The 18,555-nt window shown below is 45.6% G+C and overlaps 1 protein-coding gene across 1 annotated transcript in view; it reads right to left on the minus strand.

Annotated features, from left to right (window-relative positions):
* Positions 1-1,165: 1,165 nt before the first annotated feature.
* LOC123990980 (short transient receptor potential channel 3-like) overlaps positions 1,166-18,555 on the minus strand; it is an 87,751-nt gene continuing 70,361 nt past the window's right edge. Inside the window, exons 15-18 of the mRNA XM_046292056.1 lie at positions 8,217-8,273; positions 6,365-6,440; positions 6,096-6,267; positions 1,166-1,208 (exon numbers count right to left, since the gene is read on the minus strand). Coding sequence (XP_046148012.1) covers positions 1,166-1,208; positions 6,096-6,267; positions 6,365-6,440; positions 8,217-8,273 — 348 coding nt within the window. The remainder of the gene's footprint in view (positions 1,209-6,095; positions 6,268-6,364; positions 6,441-8,216; positions 8,274-18,555) is intronic.

The following is an 18,555-nucleotide window of genomic DNA, read 5'->3' on the forward strand; positions in this document are numbered from 1 at the left end:
GTGTCTGTGAAAGTACGCAACCTTGAGGGGCTCCCGTATTCACCGTTCTAGATGCACAGTTAGACTTCACTTGTTGAGTACTGTTCACAAGGAAACTATTTATCCACTTGCTCAGTTGAGAGTTCACATTCACAAGCTTATCCACAAGTAGGTGGGGTTGGATGGTTTTAAACGCACTCCTGAAGTCAATGAATACAATTTTCACTAGGCTATTTGCCTTTTCTAAATGTTGGTAGATATTGTTCAGCATGACCAGTAACTCATCATCAACACCTCTGGAGGCACGGTATGCGAATTGGTTTGACTCTAACTGGGATGAGAATTTAGAGAGAATTTGTTATTTAAATAATTTTTTCAAAACATTTCATAGGTACAGATGTCAGAGCTACAGGACGTAAATTGTCCTTTTCTTTCGGCCTGTTGTTTTTAAGTATTGGGACAATCAGTGACTTCTAACATAAGTTTGTAATTATCCCAGTGTTCATTGACTGCTGGAACAGCTTCTGGAACGGTAATGCTGAGCATGAAGTGCCTTGCTGCTGACGTCGTCTGGACCATATGGTTGTCCTGGGTTGACACGTTGAAAGTGTTGCTTGACGTCATTCACAGAGATCTGTATATCAACAGATGTCTAAGGCCAGTTTCTGCTGCGATGTCAAATCACACGTCAAACCTGCAAGGTCATTTCCAATGGTCTCTGCCAGGCTTTCCTGCTGTCTTTGTCCTTGAAAAGGTTTTCTGTCTTTGTATGCTGCCTTGCACTACTTCATTTTGCTTATGACATGCCTCTGAATATGTGTCATTTACTACCACCTGATTTAAACACGCCTTTTCTCTGGTTGAGGAGCTCTTTTAATACCTGACTTACCCACACTATATTACTGGGGATGATGTTGACTTTCTTTTTGGGAATAACGAGATCCTCACAGAAACGGATGAACCCTTCCAGGTCATTGATGTACCCTTCCAGGTCATTGATGAACCCTTCCAGGTCATTGATGTACCCTTCCAGGTCATTGATGTACCCTTCCAGGTCATTGATGTACCCTTCCAGGTCATTGATGTACCCTTCCAGGTCATTACCCTTCCAGGTCATTGATGTACCCTTCCAGGTCATTGGTCCAGTCAGACGCTTCAGGAGTCCAGCTTTAAATCTACACATTTTTTACCTGGGCTGCACCGCATCTGCCCGATGTCGCACCTCCCATCTGCGGTGAAAGGTGACACAGCCAGAGCGGTTTGTCAGACCATGAGACAGCCCATCTGCGGTGAAAGGTGACACAGCCAGAGCGGTTTGTCAGACTATGAGACAGCCCATCTGCGGTGAAAGGTGACACAGCCAGAGCGGTTTGTCAGACTATGAGACAGCCCATCTGCGGTGAAAGGTGACACAGCCAGAGCGGTTTGTCAGACCATGAGACAGCCCATCTGCGGTGAAAGGTGACACAGCCAGAGCGGTTTGTCAGACCATGAGACAGCCCATCTGCGGTGAATGGTGACACAGCCAGAGCGGTTTGTCAGACCATGAGACAGCCCATCTGCGGTGAAAGGTGACACAGCCAGAGCGGTTTGTCAGACTATGAGACAACCCATCTGCGGTGAATGGTGACACAGCCAGAGCGGTTTGTCAGACCATGAGACAGCCCATCTGCGGTGAATGGTGACACAGCCAGAGCGGTTTGTCAGACCATGAGACAGCCCATCTGCGGTGAATGGTGACACAGCCAGAGCGGTTTGTCAGACCATGAGACAACCCATCTGCGGTGAAAGGTGACACAGCCAGAGCGGTTTGTCAGACCATGAGACAGCCCATCTGCGGTGAAAGGTGACACAGCCAGAGCGGTTTGTCAGAACATGAGACATGAGAAAAACATGAGAAAAAAAGTCTGTAGCTCCAGAACAGTTTGGCCTAAAAACTGTACTGAACAAAAAATATAAACGCAACATGTAAAGTGTTGATCCAATGTTCCATGAGCTGAAAGAAAATCACAGCAATGTGCCATACGCACAAAACGCTTATTTCTCTCAAATGTGTTTACATCCCTGTTAGTGACTTAATTGAAATGGATTGAATAGAGCCTTATGAACACACTATTTCTTACACTTACGCTCCTTGACCTTGTTTTGTATCATTTGTGGAATATAGTTGACTATTTTGGGCATCTTAATGCCGTTTTTAATAACCTCATATTTTAACGGTTGGCCGTTTCATAGGCTACATCAATGTACTAGTGTGGTGACTGGACATGATATTACAGTGATTCAATATAATTAATGCAATGTAACTGTGTGGGAGCAGTCATTTCTGAACTAGCTTCTAAATGAGTGGCAGGACTTCCAGTATCAAACCCTCCTGTAGAGGGAAGTATGCAGGACAGAAAAAAAATAAAACATGATATTTTTAGATAAAAATATTTTATTGACTCCACACTAAAAATAAGAAAGCAATAAAAACACATCATCTAGATCAGTGGTTCCCAAACTTGTTTTAGTCCCGACCCCTTCTTTCCTCCAGCTGTACCCCTTCAAACATTCAACCTCCAGCTGTACCCCCTCTAGCACCAGGGTCAGCACACTCTCAAATGTTGTTTTTTTGCCATCATTGTAAGCCTGCCACACACACACTATACGATACATTTATTAAACATAAGAATGAGTGTGAGTTTTTGTCACAACCCGGTTCTTGGGAAGTGACAAAGAGCTCTTATAGGACCAGGGCACAAATAATCATATAATAATAACCAATCATTTTGCTCTTTATTTAACTAACTTACAAATAAAACCTTATTTGTTCACAAAAATTGTGAATAACTCACCACAAGTTAATGAGAAGGGTGTGCTTGAAAGGATGCGCATACCTCTGCAATGTTGGGTCGTATTGGTGAGAGTCTGTCTTAAATCATTTTCCACACAGTCTGTGCCTGTATTTAGTTTTCATGCTAGTGAGGGCTGAGAATCCACTCTCCATAGCTATGTGGTTGCAAAGGGCATCCGAGTCTTAACAGCGCGATTTGCCAAGGCAGGATACTCTGAGTGTAGCCCAATCCAGAAATCTGGAAGTGGCTTCTGATGAAATTCTGTTTTCATAGAACCGCTTGTTGCAATTTCGATGAGGCTCTCTTGTTCAGATATCAGTAAGTGGACTGGAGGCAGGGAATGAAAGGGATAACGAATCCAGTTTGTGTCTTCCATTTTGGGGATGTACTGTACCTGCGTAACTGTGCACCCAACTCACTCAGGTGCTTCGAATAAATCACATTGACATTGTCCGTAAGCTTCAGTTCATTTGCACAGAAGAAAATCATACAATAATGGAAATAGAAGAGCCCTAACTTCTTAATCATAGCCTCAATTGTATCCCGCACATTGAATATAGTCTGTATGTTATAAAAGCGTTACATGGTCGCTGCCCATATCATTGCATAGTGCAGAAAATACACGAGAGTTCATGGGCCTTGCTTTAACAAAGTTAACCATTTTCACTGTAGTGTCCAAAATGTCTTTCAAGCGGTCAGGCATTCCCTTGGCAGCAAGAGCCTCTGGGTGGATGCTGCAGTGTACCCAAGTGGCTTCTGCTTGCAGGCGCGTTACCTCTCCACTATGTCTCCCTGTCATGACTTTTGCACCATCAGTACAGATGCCAACATGAGCAGCAGTTATGTTCGGCTACATACGGACCGTTAGTGGAATTCCCACGAGAGAGTAACGGTTAATGTGATTGGATGTTAATTATTTGACGAGGCTACCTGTATTTGACATTGTGTTGTTATTTCGATGAACACTAGATGATTTCATTTGATTTTTGGCAGTGAAACGAGGCTACTTAGGCGAGGAGAAAAAAACTCACCCAAATGTATCGCCCCATTGGAAAATAGAAATGGACTGTTTGAAAATGTGGGAAAAAAAAGTGAATCACATTTTTATTTGGCGTACAATGAGTACCCCAGTTAGGGATTAGCTGATCTAAATGATAAGGGCCTGTCTCTTTGACTTGTAGGTGTCATGTCCCCTGGATTACAGCACAATACAACATCCACATTCTGAAAGCATCCTTGTGTTTTTGGCTGAAGTGCAGGACATGTTAAGTTCTTGTCAGTGGCATGTCTACTGCAGAAGTCGCTGTATGTGTTTGCTGGTTCCTTTTCAGTCGGTTAACTTGGTACAACACAGCTATGGGGAGTTTGCACACTAGATCCTTCTACTGAAAAACATTAGAATCACACCTGACAAGGTGAATGAACACCATGCCTCACCAGAAGCCCCGCCTTCCACAGGTGAAGAACATTAGAATCACGCCTGACAAGGCCAATGAACACCATGCCTCACCAGAAGCCCCGCCTCCACAGGTGAAAAACCAGAGGAACGTTCTTCACCTCCAGCTGAACAGAAGAATTCACACATTTCTTTCGTGCCAGATGCCTACAATCTCTCTTTCTCTCTCTCTCCCGAGGAGCGTGTAGGCTTCCTTAGAAGGCTTTGTGGGACTGAATTTGTCTTTCCTCTCCTGGGTGCCTATAATTCGGCAGAGTCTGAGTTGCAGTATACGGGGTTGATCTGGACTCACTTTGGAATGATGCTGTTGTGTCTATGGTCTGTTCTAGGGGGGGTTCTTAAAAGAAGATTGAGGGTTTGTTTTCCGGGCAGCCACACGTCCTACGGAATCCCTTGCTTCTAGTGAACCGCTAATTTATTTATGTCTCAGAGCGGCTGTCAGCGGAGGGGCTGTCCTCACCCCGCGGTGGAAGGTGTCAAGGTTTGGTGTAAATACCTGCTACTGGTGCTATCCACAGTACTGCACTGCTACTGGTGTTATCCACAGTCCTGCACCGCTACTGGTGTTATCCACAGTCCTGCTACTGGTGCTATCCACAGTACTGCACTGCTACTGGTGCTATCCACAGTACTGCACTGCTACTGGTGCTATCCACAGTCCTGCTACTGGTGCTATCCACAGTACTGCTACTGGTGCTATCCACAGTCCTGCTACTGGTGCTATCAGCAGTCCTGCACCGCTACTGGTGCTATCCACAGTACTGCTACTGGTGCTATCCACAGTACTGCTACTGGTGCTATCAGCAGTCCTGCACCGCTTGCCTCTTTTTCCAGACTCTTTCGATGAGCTTAAGACAACATGTTCCCAGCCTGTTCCCAGACAAGCTGATGTTGCATGGATAATTCCCACTTCACGGATATGGAGGGGGCGGGGTTTTTCCACATGCTTCCGGTGGGTGAGAAGCTAGCTGGCTACCTAGCCCCGTTGGCTAACAAAGGGATGACTAACTCCAACATGTCGCTCCCTAATAAGCACTGTCATTTGTTTTAGGACGCAGCTGGACAAGGTGTACTGGTCCCAGGGGGTGGCGTACTGATCAGTAGAGGAAGGGACCTCCCCATAGCTGTGTTGTACCTGGTTTCCCTCTCTCAGGGAACAGAAGATACAGTAATGAGTATATGTTCTGCTGAGTCCAGGTGGTACTTGGAAAGAAGGCAGGAAGGACATCAATGCAGCAGCTGAAACCAGTTTCTTAAAACTCGTGTGTTATTGTGTTGTTGTGTGTCTGTTACTCTGTATGGTGTGTGTGTTACTCTGTGTGGTGTGTGTGTTACTCTGTGTGGTGTGTGTTACTCTGTGTGGTGTGTGTGTTACTCTGTGTGGTGTGTGTTACTCTGTGTTGTGTGTGTTACTCTGTGTGGTGTGTGTGTTACTCTGTGTGGTGTGTGTGTTACTCTGTGTGGTGTGTGTTACTCTGTGTGGTGTGTGTGTTACTCTGTGTGGTGTGTGTTACTCTGTGTGGTGTGTGTGTTACTCTGTGTGGTGTGTGTGTTACTCTGTGTGGTGTGTGTGTTATTGTGTGTGTTCCTCTGTGTTGTGTGTGTTACTCTGTGTGGTGTGTGTGTGTTATTGTGTGTGTTCCTCTGTGTGGTGTGTGCGTTATTGTGTGTGTTACTCTGTGTGTTATTGTGTGTGTGTTCCTCTGTGTGGTGTGTTCCTCTGTGTGGTGTGTGTGTTCCTCTGTGTGGTGTGTGTGTGTTATTGTGTGTGTTCCTCTGTGTGGTGTGTGTGTTCCTCTGTGTGGTGTGTGTGTTATTGTGTGTGTTCCTCTGTGTGGTGTGTGTGTAATTGTGTGTGTTCCTCTGTGTGGTGTGTGTTGTAAGTCTCTCTCAGCCTCCCCAGAAGCTCCTGCAGCTCCTCCATGTTGTGATTCTTGTCCTCCAGCAGCTCATAACGCAGACTGGAGATATCCTGCTTAATCTCTTTCAGCTCACCTACACACACACAGACCACACAGTTCGCGTTGAGTAAAGTTTCAAAACTACTCTGCATTTCTTATGACTAAAGTGTGTGTGTGTGTGTGTCAGTCACCTTCGTTGATCTCGTCATTTTCTTTGTCCGTCTGGGCTTTGATGATGTAACGTTTTATAAGGCGCTTCATGATCTTCTGCAACACACACACACACACACACACACACACACACACACACACACACACACACACACACTGAACAGATAAACATACAAAATATACATTCATTATATTAACCTGTAAGTGAGTGAGTGGCGATTCCTCAGAGGAGGAAGGGGAGGACCATCCTCTTCACTGAGTTTCATAAAAATGTAAATAGTGAAACATATATATATAATATACTAAATACTGCATATTCACGTCACCAAATAATTGATTAAAACACACTGTTTTTGCAAAGAAGGTCTACAGTAGCCTCAACAGCACTCTGTAGGGTAGCACCATGGTGTAGCCAGAGGACAGCTAGCTTCCATCCTCCTCTGGGTACATTGACTACAATACAAAACCTAGGAGGCTCATTGTTATCATCCCCCTTCCATAATTATGACAACTTCCGGAAGACGTCCTCTAACTTGTCAGAGCTTTTGCAGCATGAACTGACATGTTGTCCACCCAATCAAAGGATCAGAGAATGAATCTCGTACTGAAAGCATAAGCTACAGCTAGCTAGCACTGCAGTGCATAAAATGTGGTGAGTAGTTGACTCAAAGTGAGAGAATGGAAATAGTTTTACAGTTTTGAACAAAAATACTTCTTTAAAAATTATTGAGAGGCATGAGAAAGGGAGAGAGAGAGCTAGCTATATTTCGTAGTTTAGCCTAATCAAAAACCCAGCTCAAAACAGAGAGGAATGTTACGTTAGCTAACTGGCTATGTCTATCCAACACTGGAACTCTTAAGTCAAGGTAAGCTTTTGGTTGTATTCATTTATTGCCACCAGGGCACTCCGGTGTAACTGCTAAAATGCTTGCTGACTGTACTGCATGATTTTAGCAAGTTTACTGGTGCATTAGTTATGTTAGCTATGTTGACTATGATGTTAGATAATATGGTGACACAATGTAGGCTGTGTGTGGCATTTAGAGGGTATGATATGAAGCTTTGGCTTGGAAAGGTTTTTTCACCTGGTCACATACAGCTGATGTGTTGTGCACTGAAGTCCTACAAGCGAAGGGAAATGGTGAGAGGACGAGAGTAAGTAGATCAGAGAAGGATTTACAACGTGAAAAGTGACTGTTTGTATGTGGCTGCTACAAAATGAACTGTGTTTGTGTGTGATTAGGGGTGTATTCATTCTGCATATTCTGTTGAAAAATGTTACTTAAATGTTTCTTCTTTCTTAAACGGAATGAAACGGGGATAAACATAGCTGAATTGGTCCAATAGAAACTCTCGTTTGCAACTGTTGTACTAATGCTTGCATCTTAGATGGGGCAGCAGGTAGCCTAGTGGTTAGAGAGTTGGGCCAGTAACTGAAAGGTGGCTAGATTGAATTCCCGAGCTGTCGTTCTGCCCCTGAACAAGGCAGTTAACCCACTGTTCCTAGGCCGTCATTGTAAAAAAGAATTGGTTCTTAACTGACTTGCCTAGTTAAATAAAGGTTAAATAAATAAAAATATATACTATCAGCTAGATGCAGACAAGATGATATTGAATATGTTACTGTCTGTGACCTTGATTGTTAAGAATTCTCTTGACCTGTGAACCTACATTGTAAACGTTCATTCATAGTTTAGGTTCTATCAACGTCATGATAGGTTTAGGGAAAATTACAGTATCATGTAGTAGCCTAAACCTATCGTTGTTACATTGAGCTTTGTCCATGGAATATGAATGACAGTCATCCAATATGCTGTAATATAAATAAGGCCATGCTCATTAAAATAATAAAATAATCCTGGTGTATGTTACCTGGTATCTGGTGGGTCTCGGAGAGTTGCTGTATCCTGAAGCTTTACTGTCTCCCAGCTGGAACACACAGAGACACAGTAGTAAATACTTATTACGATTGCTATATTAATACTGTTTACATACCTATATAAATACGGATTACCGTTAACATTTTACAGTAAGTTTTATAATTACGTTATTAATAATGGTTATTTAATCATTTGTAAATGCATTATAAACCAGTGAAAAACAGGGCATTGGTCAAAATAGTGTGATCGGCAGTCAGTGCTTGCCTCCAGTTAACCATTTAGAAATGCACCTACAAATGCAATAATAGGAACCCTTATGTATCATCATGCAACCTTATTTTCTATAGTTGCACAATTGAACGTTATCTTTTCACATTTGGGTGTGGTGCATTGTTGCTCTGCCCCAGGAAAAGAAATGATTGGTTTTTAGGCCAGTGGTCAATTCCTATTATGTGTTTTGCCCCACGTTTGAAACCCTGATGATGATGATGAATTGGTGCGCTTTATCCCAGTCTAATAGCCTCATAAAACCATGTATTATAAACATTACCCTTTATTATAGCCTTTGTGGATGAGCATATGGTGTTTTATATTGCATCAAACACTTGTTACTTTCATGTGCAAACGTAGAAGAAACAACATTTCAGGGTCAATGTTACATTTTCTATTGTACCATTCACTTAAATATTTTGACCTTTTATGCTGTAGTCAACTAAAGTAACCTATTTTGTTTTAGCCAATTAGAAGCCTTGCTAAGCCATCATTGCATCAATAATTAGCCTAGCTTCTTCAAAGGAAGAGTTGGAGAGGACAGCTTTGTTCCAAGATGACCTGAGGACTTTTTTGTGACCTGGACTTCTCTTCTGTTGCACGCAGGGCATTTTCCTCCATGGATTACAGCATGCAGGGCATTCTGAGCATGTTGAGGACGCGGCTAGGGATGCCGTCTGGGCCAGCAGCCTTGCGAGGGTTAATACATTTAAATGTTTTTCTCACATTGTCTCACATGGAGAAGGAAGGAGGGGGGTTGCAGTCCTTGTTAGCGGGGCGCGACGGAGGCACTGTATCCTCAAAGTGGGCAAAGAAGGTGTTTAGTTTGTCTGGAGGCGTGACGTTGGTGTCTGGAGGCGTGACGTTGGTGTCTGGAGGCGTGACGTTGGTGTCTGTCATGTGGCTTTTTTTTTGTAGTCCATTATTTCCTGTAGACTCTGCCACATACGTCTCGTGTCTGAGCCGTTGAATTGCGTCTCCACCTTGTCCCTGTACTGGCATTTCGCTTGTTTGATTGCCTTGCGGAGGGAATAACTTCACTGTTTATATTCAGCCTTTCCATGGTTAAATGCGGTGGTTCATGCTTTCAGTTTTGCACAAATTCCGCCACCCGTTCACGGTTTCTGGTTAGGGTAGGTTTTAATAGTCACAGTACAACATCTCCAATGTACTTCTTTCTAAAATCACTCACCGAGTCAGCGTATAGGTCGATGTTGTTCTCTGAGGATGACCGCAACATATTCCAGTACGCGTGATCAAAACAATCTTGAAGCGTGGCTTCCGATTGGTCAGACCAGTGTTGAATGGGTTCTCATCACTGGTACATCCTGTTTGAGTTTCTGCCTATAAGACGGTAGGAGCAAGATGGCGTCGTATTCGTATTTGCTGAAGGGAGGGGGGGGGTTTGTATGCATCGTGGAAGTTAGAGTAGCAGTGGTCGAGAATCATAAAACACGGGACGAGATGTTAAAAACTGTCCATTGTGCCAATAGATGGAATGCACTCGCATGAGATTTGCCGTGATGTTGACAGAGTGTCATGGGAGGTTTATTTCTTAGACTGGGGTAAGATGTCAATTTTTGGGACACATCCTCAGTAGTGTGCCTTCGAATCAGTGGGTGTTTCGGCCTTTAATCACTAAACACCCTCATCAAAGGTGGCCAGCTAAAGGGTGATCAAGCCTTAGCTTGTGTCCCATGCCCAATTAAGATGTCCCACAGGACTGTGCAAGGCAGGGGCGTCCTCTTCTCTGAGCCAGCCATACAGCTGACCGCATACCTCATATGCCCTCCTCAAGTTGGAGGGATCTGAATTGAGTTCTCAGGTGGGGGTGAGGGGTCATGAAGTTATAGCCCAGCAAGGGTCCTTCCGTTTGATCCAGATCCACTGGCTACCTCTTTCAGCTGCTTGAGAAACTGCTCTGACGGTCTGCCGCAGAGCCTGTCCATGGATTCCAAGTTCTTTCAGCAACCTGATGATGGAAGAAGCCACGAATCCTCTGCATCCCACTTCAACTGGCCAGACTTTTGCATTCCAGCCACGCTGAGTTGCGTCTGCTGCCAACTCTGTATAACGCAGTTTCTTACGTTCGTAGGCCTCTTCAACAGAGTTTTCCCACGGGACTGTGAGCTCTATGATGTACACAGCCTTTCGTGAAGGGGACCAGAGTACCATGTCTGGCCTAAGGTTGGTAGAAGCAATCTCAGGTGGAAAAATGAGTTGCTGGCCAATATCGACAAGCATCTTCCAGTCCCGGGCCATAGCTAGGTGTCCAGTTTCTGGCTTTGTAGGAGGATACTTGGGCCTTTTCTGTCCCTCCCGGATGAATGTTGTTGTTTTGACGGGATTGCTTGTTTTTGGAGGTAATGAATTGGTTGCACTCCTCTTGGTCTCAAGTGCTGCAGCCAGGCTCTTGAGGACCTGATTGTGCCTCCAGGTGTAGCGGCCTTGTGAGAGGCTGGTCTTGCAACCTGTCATTATATGCCTGAGAGTCGCTGGAGCTGGGCAGAGGGGGCAGGTCGAGTCCTCGCCATACCATTGATGTAGATTTTTTGGTGATGGAAGCACATCATAAACAGCTCTTATGATGAAGCTGATGTTGCTTGCCTCCATTTGCCAAAGCTCACTCCAGTTGATCTTTCTCCTCTCCAGGCCTTCCCACCGCGTCCATTGCCCTTGTTTAGCAAGAGAGACAGCCTTTGCACTTCTTGCAGTCTCCTCCTGTCTTCGCACCTCCTCGACCACCAGCTTCCTGCGTTCAGATGTTGTTGCCTTATGGAACGTTGGTTTGCTTGCTGCCAGGCCAAAGCCTCCTCTTCCATGCTGGATATTCCCCACAATGTCTTGGTGTCTCAGGGCTGATGTTGCTTGCTGCACAGCATTGGATGATGTCCATTTCCGTCCAGTTTGTAGGGGAGGTGCAGCCTTGCTAATGGTCTGGTCTTTGGAGTCCTTCAATGTCATCTGAAGTCTTACTTTAGAGCACTTGTACTCCTCCGTTAGACTTGTAAGAGGTAGTTCAAGGACCCCTTTGCCATAGAGGCCGATGTTACTCAGGCATCGTGGGACACCCAGCCATTTCTTCACGTATGAGGTAATGGTTCGCTCCATCTTCTCCACTGTTGTTATTGGGACCTCATAGACGGTGAGTGGCCACATTACCCGGGGGAGAAGTCCAAACTGTAGGCACCAGAGCTTGAGCCTCCCAGGCAGTAGGGTCTTGTTGATGTTCTCAAGACCATCGGCGATGTCCTGCCTTACTTGCTGCACTTGATCTTTATCCCGGAGGCTTTCGTTGTACCATCTACCCAGGCTCTTGATGGGTTGCTCAGACACCGTTGGTATCGGGTCATCTCCAATGCAGAACCTCACATCTTTAAGCTGTCCCTTGACTATGGAGATGCTTCGAGATTTGCTTGGCTTGATTTTCATCCGTGCCCACTTGATGTTATCCTGCAGTTTTGCAAGTAGCCGCCTGGTGCATGCTGCAGTGGTGGTCAGTGTAGTCATGTCATCCATGTATGCTCGGATAGGTGGGAGACGGAGCCCTTCCTTAGTTCTCTCACCACCGACCACCCATCTCGATGCCCTGATGATGACTTCCATGGCCATAGTGAAGGCCAGAGGAGAAATTGTACAGCCTGCCATTATGCCTACTTCCAAGCGCTGCCATGTTGTTGTGAAGTCAGGTGTTGTGAAACACAATTGCAGGTCTTGGAAATAGGCCTTTACCAGTGTAGTGATGGGTTCTGGTACGTGGAAAATGTTGAAGGATTCCCAGAGGAGTTCATGGGGAACTGAGCCAAAGGCATTGGCCAAGTCGAGGAAGATGACATAGAGGTCTCTCTTGTCCTTCTTAGCTGTTTGGATCTGGTGCCAAATCATACTAGTATGTTCCAGGCAACCAGAGAAACCAGGAATGCCTGCTTTCTGTACAGATGTATCAATGTACTTGTTCCTTTCCAGATAAGTGGACAGCCTCTGTGCTATTATACTGAAAAAGATCTTCCCTTCGACGTTGAGAAGGGAGATTGGTCGGAATTGACTGATGTCTGTCGCATCCTTCTCTTTCGGGATTAGCACACCACCAGCCCTTCGCCATGCCTTTGGTATTATTTCCTTCTGCCACACTATCCTCATGAGCCTCCAAAGAAAGCGTAGAACATCCGGGACGTTCTTGTAGAGCTTGTATGGTACTCCATTAGGCCCAGGAGCAGAGGCCGCTCTTGCTCTTCGGACAACGTTCTCTACTTCCCTCCATTTTGGAGGGTCAGTGTCCAGATTGAATTCTGGTGGTTGAATAGGTGGGATGTCATGTGGGATGATTATCTGCTCATGCCTTTTCATGTCCTGGTGGACCTTTTCCAGATGTTCTTCCAGTTCAGGCTTTGTAGTTTTTAGGATTCCGCACTTTTCCTTTGCGAAGAGATCTTTGACAAACTTAAAGGGGTTTTTATAGAACCGTGTTCTTGAGTGTTCCTTCTTCCTACGAAGTTTCCTTAAGTTTTCCGCTCTTCGCAAGGTAGCCAGCCGACATTTAATGTCTGCTTGGAGTAGCATGAGACCTTCTCTCTCTGCATCAGAGGCCTTCTTCCACTGCTTCCTCAGCTGCCTTCTCTCTCTGACAAGTATCTCGATCTCCTGCTGTCTCCTAGATTTGGCTGGTGCGGGAGGTGTCTTGCCACTTCTCCTTTCGTTTACGCCAAAGCGCTCTTCTCCGTAGTGGTAGATAATGTCTCCCATCCTTTCAAGCTTTTTCTCTGCTTTTCCTACCTGTTGTTCCAAGATTTTTGTCAGGTCGTTGTTGATTGTTTCCCACTCTCTCTTTTCAACGGCTTTGGGCCACTTCACACTCGGTCTGTGCCCTTTGATCTTTTCCTCTTTTAGAGGTCTCTGTGGTTGGGTGAGTTCATCCACCGGCATTTCTGTGCTTGTGTTATCCTCCTCAGTTACAGGGGTGCTGATGCTCTGCGAACTTTGGTTTGCGTCCCGTCGCTGTGCTTCATTCGACTGATTTGACTGGCTGCTTCGTAAGAAGTACTGGTCAATGCGAGGTCCCTGTCTCTGCTTCTCTAACAAGCACCTTTTCCTCCCTTGATGGATCCTTAACCCCCTTGCCGATGTTACTCTCTCCCAACCACAGCTGCACACCTGAAGTGTGTGTCCTGCTGCTGTTATGGTTGTCTCATGTGCTGTGTTCCTACTCGTAGTCGTTTCCGTTCCTGGGTCCGTAACCGTGTGATCAGTCGTTGAGCCATCTTGCGCCCCAGCTCTCGCAGGCTCTAGGGGTATGTTCCTTTGTTGACTTTCAGTAGCACTTAGCGGGTGTCTCCAACATACTGAAACAGCGTTGGAGACTGCCAACATGGGTAGCTAACCCATGACAGCCCCAGTGGGGTCTATTCCCTCCGGTCAGCTGTCTCTCCAAGCTGTCACACAGACTTTCCTATGTTGTCAGCTGTCCTTTCACAGCAGTCACTGGACTGGTCCAGATAATCAGAATCATAAAACACGGGACGAGATGTTAAAAACTGTCCATTGTGCCAATAGATGGAATGCACTCGCATGAGATTTGCCGTGATGTTGACAGAGTGTCATGGGAGGTTTATTTCTTAGACTGGGGTAAGATGTCAATTTTTGGGACACATCCTCAGTAGTGTGCCTTCGAATCAGTGGGTGTTTCGGCCTTTAATCACTAAACACCCTCATCAAAGGTGGCCAGCTAAAGGGTGATCAAGCCTTAGCTTGTGTCCCATGCCCAATTAAGATGTCCCACAGGACTGTGCAAGGCAGGGGCGTCCTCTTCTCTGAGCCAGCCATACAGCTGACCGCATACCTCATATGCCCTCCTCAAGTTGGAGGGATCTGAATTGAGTTCTCAGGTGGGGGTGAGGGGTCATGAAGTTATAGCCCAGCAAGGGTCCTTCCGTTTGATCCAGATCCACTGGCTACCTCTTTCAGCTGCTTGAGAAACTGCTCTGACGGTCTGCCGCAGAGCCTGTCCATGGATTCCAAGTTCTTTCAGCAACCTGATGATGGAAGAAGCCACGAATCCTCTGCATCCCACTTCAACTGGCCAGACTTTTGCATTCCAGCCACGCTGAGTTGCGTCTGCTGCCAACTCTGTATAACGCAGTTTCTTACGTTCGTAGGCCTCTTCAACAGAGTTTTCCCACGGGACTGTGAGCTCTATGATGTACACAGCCTTTCGTGAAGGGGACCAGAGTACCATGTCTGGCCTAAGGTTGGTAGAAGCAATCTCAGGTGGAAAAATGAGTTGCTGGCCAATATCGACAAGCATCTTCCAGTCCCGGGCCATAGCTAGGTGTCCAGTTTCTGGCTTTGTAGGAGGATACTTGGGCCTTTTCTGTCCCTCCCGGATGAATGTTGTTGTTTTGACGGGATTGCTTGTTTTTGGAGGTAATGAATTGGTTGCACTCCTCTTGGTCTCAAGTGCTGCAGCCAGGCTCTTGAGGACCTGATTGTGCCTCCAGGTGTAGCGGCCTTGTGAGAGGCTGGTCTTGCAACCTGTCATTATATGCCTGAGAGTCGCTGGAGCTGGGCATAGTGCAGTAAAGAAGCTGATAGAATTTAGGTAGCCTTGTTCTCAAATTTTCTTGTTAAAATCCCCAGCTACGAGTCCAGTGAAGTTCCTTGAAGGCCGTCTTGGTGTCTGCTTGAGGGGGAATGTACACCGCTGTGACAACAACTGATGAGAATTATCTTGGTAGGTAAAATGGCCTGCATTTGATTGTAAGGAATTCTAGGTCGGGTGGGCAAAAATACTTGAGTTCCTGTATGTTATGATTACACCATGAGTCGTTAATCATGAAGCATACACCCCCGCCCTTCCTCTTCCAAGAGAAGTGTTTATCTCTGTCGGCGCGATGCATGGAGAAGCCCGGTGGCTGAAACGATTCCAACTACATACCCCGAGAGAGTCATGTTTCCATGAAACAGAGAATGCTACAATCTCTGAGTTCTCTCTGGAAAGCAACCCTTGCTCGAATTTGGTACTGTATACAGCAGTGACCAAACGTTTTGAGAATGACACAAGTATTAATTTCCACAAAGTTTGCTGCTTCAGTGTCTTTAGATATTTTTGTCAGATGTTACTATGGAATACTGAAGTATAAGCATTTCATAAGTGTCAAAGGCTCTTATTGACAATTGTCTTATTGACAATTTCAATCAATGAAGCTGATGCAAAGAGTCAATATTTGCAGTGTTGACCCTTCTTTTTCAAGACCTCTGCAATCTGCCCTGGCATGCTGTCAATTAACTTCTGGGTCACATCCTGACTGATGGCAGCCCATTCTTGCATAATCATTGCTTGGAGTTTGTCAGAATTTGTGGGTTTTTGTTTGTCCACCCGCGCCTTGAGGATTGACCACAAGTTCTCAGTGGGATTAAGGTCTGGGGAGTTTCCTGGCCATGGACCCAAAATATCGATGTTTTGTTCCCTGAGCCACTTAGTTATCACTTTTGCCTTATGGCAAGGTGCTCCATCGTGCTGAAAAAGGCATTGTTCATCACCAAACTGTTCCTGGATGGTTGGGAGAAGTTGCTCTCAGAGGATGTGTTGGTACCATTCTTTATTCATGGCTGTGTTCTCAGGCAAAATTGTCAGTGAGCCCACTCCCTTGGCTGAGAAGCAACCCCACACAAGAATGGTCTCAGGATGCTTTACTGTTGGCATGACACAGGACTGATGGCAGCGCTCACCTTGCCTTCTCTGGACAAGCTTTTTTCTGGATGCCAAACAATCAGAAAGGGTATTCATCAGAGAAAATTGCTTTACCCCAGTCCTCAGCAGTCCAATCCCTGTACCGTTTGCAGAATATCAGTCTGTCCCTGATGTTTTTCCCTGGAGTGAAGTGGCTTCTTTGCTGCCCTTCTTGACACCAGGCCATCCTCCAAAAGTCTTCGCCTCACTGTGCATGCAGATGCACTCACACCTGCCTGCTGCATTCCTAAGCAAGCTCTGTATTGGTGGTGCCCCGATCCCACAGCTAAATCAACCTGGCACTTGCTGGACTTTCTTGGGCGTCCTTAAGCATTCTTCACAACAATTGAACCGCTCTCCTTGAAGATCTTGATGACCCGATAAATGGTTGTTTTAGGTGCAATCTTACTGGCAGCAATATCTTTGCCCGTGAAGCCCTTTTTGTGCAAAGCAATGATGACTGCACGTGCTTCCTTGCAGGTAACCATGGTTGACAGAGGAAGAACAATTATTCCAAGCACCACCCTCCTTTTGAAGCTTCCAGTCTGTTATTCGAACTCAATCAGCATGACAGAGTGATCTCCAGCCTTGTCCTCGTCAACACTCACACCTGTGTTAATGAGAGAATAACTGACATGATGTGGTCCTTCTGTAGCTCAGTTGGTAGAGTTGGTAGAGCATGGCGCTTGTAACGCCAGGGTAGCGGGTTCGATCCCCGGGACCACCCATACGTAGAATGTATGCACACATGACTGTAAGTCGCTTTGGATAAAAGCGTCTGCTAAATGGCATATATTATTATTATATTATTATTATTATATTATGTCAGCTGGTCCTTTTGTGGCAGGGCTGAAATGCAGTGGACATGTTTTTGGGGGTTTCAGTTCATTTGCATGGCAAAGAGGGACTTTGCAATTCATCTGATCACTCTTCATAACATTCTGGAGTATGTGCAAATTGCCATCATACAAACTGAGGCAGCAGACTTTGTGAAAATGTATATTTGTGTAATTCTCAAAACTTTTGGCCACGACTGCAGTTTCCTAAGAATTCGAAGCAAGGCGACAGTCTCTGTCGGCGTCATCTTACACTACGTCTACCATAACTAGAGGCAGATACAGGACCAAGGTCTACCATAACTAACGGCAGATACAGGACCAAGGTCTACCATAACTAGAGGCAGATACAGGACCAAGGTCTACCATAACTAGAGGCTGATACAGGACCAAGGTCTACCATGGTTCATAACTAGAGGCAGATACAGATCCAAGGTCTACCATAACTAGAGACAGATATAGGGCCAAGGTCTACCATAACTAGAGACAGATACAGGACCAAGGTCTACCATTACTAGAGGCTGATACAGGACCAAGGTCTACCATAACTAGAGACAGATATAGGGCCAAGGTCTACCATAACTAGAGGCAGATACAGGACCAAGGTCTACCATAACTAGAGGCTGATACAGGACCAAGGTCTACCATAACTAGAGGCAGATACAGGACCAAGGTCCACCATGGTTCATAACTAGAGGCAGATACAGAACCAAGGTCTACCATGGTTCATTACTAGAGGCAGATACAGAACCAAGGTCTACCATAACTAGAGGCTGATACAGGACCAAGGTCTACCATAACTAGAGGCTGATACAGGACCAAGGTCTACCATAACTAGAGGCAGATACAGGACCAAGGTCCACCATGGTTCATAACTAGAGGCAGATACAGAACCAAGGTCTACCATGGTTCATAACTAGAGGCAGATACAGGACCAAGGTCTACCATAACTAGAGACAGATACAGGACCAAGGTCTACCATGGTTCATTACTAGAGGCAGATACAGGACCAATGTCCACCATGGTTCATTACTAGAGGCAGATATAGGACCAAGGTCTACCATAACTAGAGACAGATACAGGACCAAGGTCTACCATAACTGGAGACAGATACAGGACCAAGGTCTACCATGGTTCATTAGTAGAGGCAGATATAGGACCAAGGTCTACCATAACTAGAGACAGATACAGGACCAAGGTCTACCATAACTAGAGGCTGAAACAGGACCAAGGTCTACCATTACTAGAGGCAGATACAGGACCAAGGTCTACCATAACTAGAGGCTGATACAGGACCAAGGTCCACCATGGTTCATAACTAGAGGCAGATACAGGACCAAGGTCCACCATGGTTCATTACTAGAGGCAGATACAGGACCAAGGTCTACCATAACTACAGGCTGATACAGGACCAAGGTCTACCATAACTAGAGGCTGATACAGGACCAAGGTCTACCATGGTTCATTACTAGAGACAGATACAGGACCAAGGTCTAACA

The sequence above is a fragment of the Oncorhynchus gorbuscha genome, linkage group LG02, assembly GCF_021184085.1.
Source record: "Oncorhynchus gorbuscha isolate QuinsamMale2020 ecotype Even-year linkage group LG02, OgorEven_v1.0, whole genome shotgun sequence".
Classification (NCBI taxonomy): domain Eukaryota; kingdom Metazoa; phylum Chordata; class Actinopteri; order Salmoniformes; family Salmonidae; genus Oncorhynchus; species Oncorhynchus gorbuscha.